The following is a 6,000-nucleotide window of genomic DNA, read 5'->3' as shown; positions in this document are numbered from 1 at the left end:
CCAGCAGCTGCATGTAACCTCCTTCAAGATCTCGCCCATTTTCTCAGAAACCCGCTTCAGGAACCTGCAGTCCAAGAGGAAAAAGAAAAGAACAAAGTTACTGAAGGCCTTCAGAAGACAGAGGAGCGTGCTCAGGTCTAACAGGCCTTCTCAGTGGCTAGACATTAGCCTTGTACTTAATTCCACAAACTCTCGGTAGAAATACGAGCCACGGCTTTTAGATTAGCTCCCCCCCCGCCCCCCCCAATAATCAAGTAGTGCAATGCAGCTTCCAATCCTCAGCCATTTCAATGTACAGTAATTTCCCCTCACTGTTAAGACCTTGATTTCAAACTAAACATGATGCAATTAGAAGACTTAGCTTACAGGCACAGATTAAGAATGTAAAATCATTCCCTTTTCAGGAGCAGAGAGGTTTCAGTAAGACATCGAGCATTACACGTGGTCTCTTTTTTGTTTGTTCAAGGTATCTAGAGTTAAAACAATGAGGTTGTGTCCAATACACAACATTCTACATTACAAGTACTGAAAAGGAAGGAGAGAGGCAGGTCAGTGGACTTTCTGTCCTTCTTAATCATAATGTTTTTTCCTGAGTATTTTTGTTGAGCTTTCAGAATCAGAAAACATTTTCCTGTTTAAGAAGTGAAAGCTGCCAAGTATTTGGTAAGGAAGGAAATTCATAATTTTCAGTAACTGAGTTCAGTTAGTTATTAGAGGAAAAAACCCTCTGTTTTAAGCATATAGTTTAAGTCATAAAAGTGGGAACACTCATTCTTAGAGATCTTTACGGCTAAGTACGTTTTCAGTTCTCTATAAAAACCAAAGTATTCTATAGAAAAAGCAGGAATCCTGGTCTTTTTCAGTTTAATAGCTGAATCGGATTTAGTGCTTTGTAAAGCAACAACACGAGATCAGTTAAACAAAGCAGAAGACATTGGTCAAAATTACAGACCAGTGTAAAATGCGTCATTTAAGGCGGTCACCTCTGAAGAAAACTACAGCAAACTGACATTGCCCACAACAGCCCATTGCTGACTTCTGATTTTCTAATGCTTTCCATGAACCTGTGTAAATTACTATTTTTCCACTGTTTTCCCTGGGGAACGTACAACTGAAAGCTGCCAGTTTACTGTTAGATATAGGTTACTGCACCTTTGCTGTTTTTCTCTAGCGTTACATCTATATATGATGTTGGCACATAGCCTTCCTCTCCATTATGTCTTCGAGCTCTTGTCCACCCATCTCCTTTGTCCTCCTCAATAATGTACAAAATTTCCCCTTCTTTCATTGCTAGAGTGCCTTCATTATGACCTGGGAAAACAAGAGGCAAAGAAGTCTCAACGTTCAGACAGAATTTCAAGTCGTCTTTTTCCCAGGGCATAGTTTCCAGATTATATATAAACAGGAAGAACCAAAAATCTGCGCGAGAGAACATATGGTCAAACAGGCTTACAGACAAAAACCTAGTCCCATTTGTAAAGCTGAATATTTGCCAGTAGCTGTGCTAATATTTATCTTAGAACAGCACAAAAGTACTGCTCGTGAATTAAACTGATTTATAAAATATTTCCACTGATCTCATAAGCAACTGGTTGCTCATACAGCTAATTTACTTTACATCATTTTACCTGTCTTCTCTGTGGCAAATAATCCATGCCCTATAGTCAAGTTGCCTTACAGTCAAGGACTCGTAGTGCGTGCTGTTAACCTTACCATCGAACGGATATATTGCCTTGCAATGTCCTATAGCTGGTAACGGATCATCATCTTCAAACTCATCATCAAACTCATTTGGATGCGCGTGTTGCTGCGGTGGGCCTCGAACTTCCTGGTTTGCATCATCCGTGTAACTCCCTTCAGGGCTACAATGCAACGATCGGAGCGTGAGGACACTGAATCAGGGTCCTTAGCGCTCAAACTCAGGACATGGGTGCATCAGAGAAAGGGCAGACTGTGGATATCGCTCTGGGAACGCCTGTGAGCAGTGTTTGTATTTACTGCTGGAGGCGATTTTCTGAAAACACCGATCTAACAAAGGCTTGGACTGAATTCTGCTACAAAAACAAACATAAATTTGACAAACCTGTCTCTACAGAGCATGGAAAACTGGTGAGCCTTATGCAATGGAATAAGATCGCTTTAAAAGGCACTGCTATTTAATGAGTGGGTGTTTCGATTCGACTCACTAGTTTTTTTATGTTACCATAATGACCTCTAATGATATGACCTGAATGATTCTAAAGTGACCTCTAGAATTCAGAACTAGCAAGATCTTCCTTTAGAAGGACATAAACTTTCAGAGGATAAGTAACAACCGTCACCTACTGTTAACCATCAAAGAGATGTACCGATTCTAGCATAAGGTATAAAAGCAGTAGAGACAGAATAGTGACCTCTCTCTGCCCTGTGTGACAAGGTGGTTGATATCACTGCTGTGCCGCCGGTCGCTTCTGGCTGCCACTTTACCTTCGACTTCAGAGAGCCAGGCCTTGGGGAAAAAAAGGCAAATATTGGTGTCAAAGAAAACTTGATCCTGAAGCAGCAAATACCATTTAACAAATGCACTCAACTGCCTACGGTTTGCTCGTCAGTACGCAGCCACATAGAGACTGCCTTCGCGTAACTCTCATAATTACTTCACATGAAGCATGAACCTATCCCTCACGCATAGCCTATACTCCATACTAGTCTTAAGGAAAAAAACTCGTCTTTAATCACATATGAATTTCAGAATAAGTGATTAATAACAAATTCTTCTAAACAGTTTACATCTTTAATAATGTACATCCTTATTCTAACTAGATGAACGTACTTGTTTAAAACACGGCACCCCACAAAGAATTGTATCAGGAGCGCTTTCTTAAATCAAGTAGTTTTTCTGGGCGCTATGTTTATAACCCGTAAGGCAAACTACTACAATTTTATCACTCATTTATATTTTCCAAGGAATTGTTTTAGAGTCTAACCTCATTCTTGTGTATTTCCATCCGAAGACGGTCCATGTTGCTCATAGTCTCAGTTAATTTTGGTTGCAAACTGCCTGGGTCACCCATCTGCGGATTTTTTTCATAAACATCCTTCATCTTGATGAGGGCATCTCTAAAAACATACAGAACCCGACAATCATCATAAAAATTGCATACATCAGTACCCATTCGTTAAAATAACGTTTATGCGTATGAGACCCTGACCCGTGATTAGATACTAAGCACAGACACGAGGAACTACTGCTCCCCACACCACGCCTAAATCCTTTTGCCATTCTGTCATCTTGGCGCTTTGCCTTCCTTTCTTGTGTCGTGCACGAGCACACAAGGACTCCAACTGTCGGCTCTTCTCTATCCACTCTCAATACTGTTTCCCATATTGTTTGTTATACGCAGTTTCCTAAATATGACTAACGTTCTTTTCTTAACACACTAAGTTGCAGCTCTCTTGTTCAGCAGACCTACGCATTGGTTTTTGGTTTTTTTGTTCGTTTTTGTTTTTGTTTTTGTAATGCACGCTCTTAGATCCAATGTTTCCGATGCAACATTAGGATCAAAACGCGTGTTATAATAAAGCAGAAGGAAGCAGTGCTAACAGAACCTACATACCGTAAACCATGAACTTTGTAACAGCCTGGACTAGCATAATCTCACCCAGCATCTCAGCACTGCTGGCTTAGGTAGAGGCCTTCAACAGAAAGAGACAGAGAGAGAACCATGACAAAACTCCAAAAAAATGCACTCACTTTTGGTCTGTTTCCTTCTGTAGTTCTCTGTTGAGTTCATCGATTCTCTGTTGCAGTTTCTTGCGTCTTTGTTCTGGAGGGAGATGGCTGAAGTCTTCTAGTGCAGGGCCCTGCAAGTAGAAATACTGTTAAACAAGCAGCACGCACGTGTCCGGACAGCTGAAGTGACATACCCACACAAGGACAGTGTTCACTGGAAGCAGGATGGACCTTCTTAAAAACTCTTACTTGACACACAGCGCTATAAAAGACGGCAACAGAATAAATGCACGTTCTCGCTGCCAGATCGTAGCCATTCATTCAAGGTTCTTTCTGCCTTCTGTAACAGTTGGCTCACAGATGTCATTCAAAATTTGTAGACTTAATTATTTTTCTGAAAAGCTGAGCCACATACTTCCTGTTACATCCTCTGCACTTAAAGCAGATTTAGAAAGGACAGAATTAATTACTACAGAGTAATTTCAGTCAGAACAAAAATCTAAGATGTGTATATAATAATAACATGTATATAATTGACTCTCTCTCTGGAGTGTGTGTTATATGGTGGTTTGGATGATATGAAAAGAAAAATACTGTATTTTGGATCTTCATTCGCAAGTACTATTATAGTTCTCTTCTGGAAGTTCAGCAATCTTGCTAGAAAACACATTAAAACTTACAAAGTTCTGATGCATTTTACCTCGAGTAACACTAGTTCACAGAGCACAGAAAAAGCCTTTATAACATCAAAATTTTGACTTAGATTTGTTAATCTGACTCAAAACTTGCTCAAGTATTCCAAGTCACCTTTTTCATTATAAAAAGTAATGTTTCAGGGAGGGAAAAAACCTCCGACTTTCCAAACTTTAAAAAACAAAACAAAGAAAAAACAAAACAAAACAAAACAAAAAACCTTAAGACCACCTATTGTTAGGAGCCCAAACCTGCAAAGGTTTGACTGCAGACTTGTGCCAAGCTTATAAACAGGATGGAAGGACTTGGGTATGAAAAGCACGGGAAGAGATTTTTATGTATCTTGTGAGTTTGTTGTGAGAACTCTTCCCCCTTCAGGGTGACAGACACTGACAGTGTTAAGAAGGAAATATGGTACACATCTTAATAACAGAGAGTTAAGTTACATTATTTGTGTCCTAGCTGCCTAGGAAAGTTGGTTTTAGCACAAGAGACCCACTCGCCACCACAGTAACCCTCCATGGAGGCAAACCGGACTGGACAGCTTTGCTTTTGTCAAGAAGAAACCTGACAGAAACTTGGCTGTCGAGATTTTGACACAAGCAGCCTTAGGCTCGGGTGCCAAGTTTCTAACACCCCCTCTTAAGATCTTCTTGCCCCTCAACTTCTCGGTTCTTTTGCACTTGTAAAATCAAAATCTCACTGCTTTTTAAGAAGGGAATACAAGACACCATAAAAGGAGGGAAATCAAGATACGATGTTTCCAAAATAAAGCAGAAGTGTTTCTTTCTGGAGGAAAAAAAAAAAAATTAAAATCCTTTCAGGTGCTTTTACAAACTACAAAGAAACAAGAAGACAATCACATCCTCGGTATCGTTCTTCCTTACAGGTCAGTTAGAACCAGGGTATCCTACAGCACTAATCAGAAACAGAGGTCTTTTTGTGAATTTTTACTGATTTACTCTGCAAAACAACAATATTGATTGAAGTGCGGTTTTCAAACAGCTTTCTAATATTCCTAAGCATAAAGGATCATCTCTCCTGCAATTTTTTTGGTTAAATTCAAAGGAGTGAATTTTGCAGTATTCAATATTTCTCCTTTACACAAGTTTTGTAATCTTTTCATATACCTATTTTATGTTGCCTTAACAATTTTCCTGACAAAGATAAATCACCAACTATTTCCATCACGACCAACTTGTGAATACTGGTCAACCCTAAACTTCCAAAATCACAGATTTAGCTGCAGCCAGATCACAAGTCTAATTATCTTATTGTAAGCATGGATGATTAAGAAGACTGTGTATATGAGTGGAAAATCTGAAGATGTATTTCAGCACCTGACTTAAAGCAGTTATGATATGGAAACACTTTCAAAAGATTACTTTCATGCTATCTTAGCAGAAGTACAGCAGACAGATCAGCACACGGGCTTACCATCTTCACCGACCACTGCACAGTTCATTTGAAAACAGAAAGAAACGGGAAATTATTCACATGCAACGACCAGTTACGAAAATGATTCATGTCTAAAAATGTATCTTTAAAATATTACTTAAGGATTAAAACTTTAATTTATTTAAAAAACATTTTAC

The 6,000-nt window shown here is 39.2% G+C and overlaps 1 protein-coding gene across 2 annotated transcripts in view; it reads right to left on the bottom strand.

Moving 5' to 3' along the window:
- FNBP1L (formin binding protein 1 like) overlaps window positions 1–6,000 on the bottom strand; it is a 57,836-nt gene continuing 51,836 nt past the window's right edge. Inside the window, exons 10-15 of one of the 2 annotated variants that reach the window (XM_082313726.1) lie at window positions 3,734–3,843; window positions 2,967–3,099; window positions 2,394–2,488; window positions 1,714–1,862; window positions 1,153–1,311; window positions 1–64 (exon numbers count right to left, since the gene is read on the bottom strand). In XM_082313726.1, coding sequence (XP_082169852.1) covers window positions 57–64; window positions 1,153–1,311; window positions 1,714–1,862; window positions 2,394–2,488; window positions 2,967–3,099; window positions 3,734–3,843 — 654 coding nt within the window. In that variant the 3' untranslated portion in view covers window positions 1–56. Of the gene's footprint in view, window positions 65–138; window positions 1,312–1,713; window positions 1,863–2,393; window positions 2,489–2,966; window positions 3,100–3,733; window positions 3,844–6,000 lie in introns of those variants that run through there. The other variant, XM_082313725.1, reaches the window with a different exon arrangement.

This window comes from Platalea leucorodia, assembly GCF_965183815.1.
Source record: "Platalea leucorodia genome assembly, chromosome: 5".
Lineage (NCBI taxonomy): Eukaryota > Metazoa > Chordata > Aves > Pelecaniformes > Threskiornithidae > Platalea > Platalea leucorodia.
Note: the sequence above shows the minus strand (reverse complement) of the source record. Positions and strands in the feature narration are given on the sequence as shown.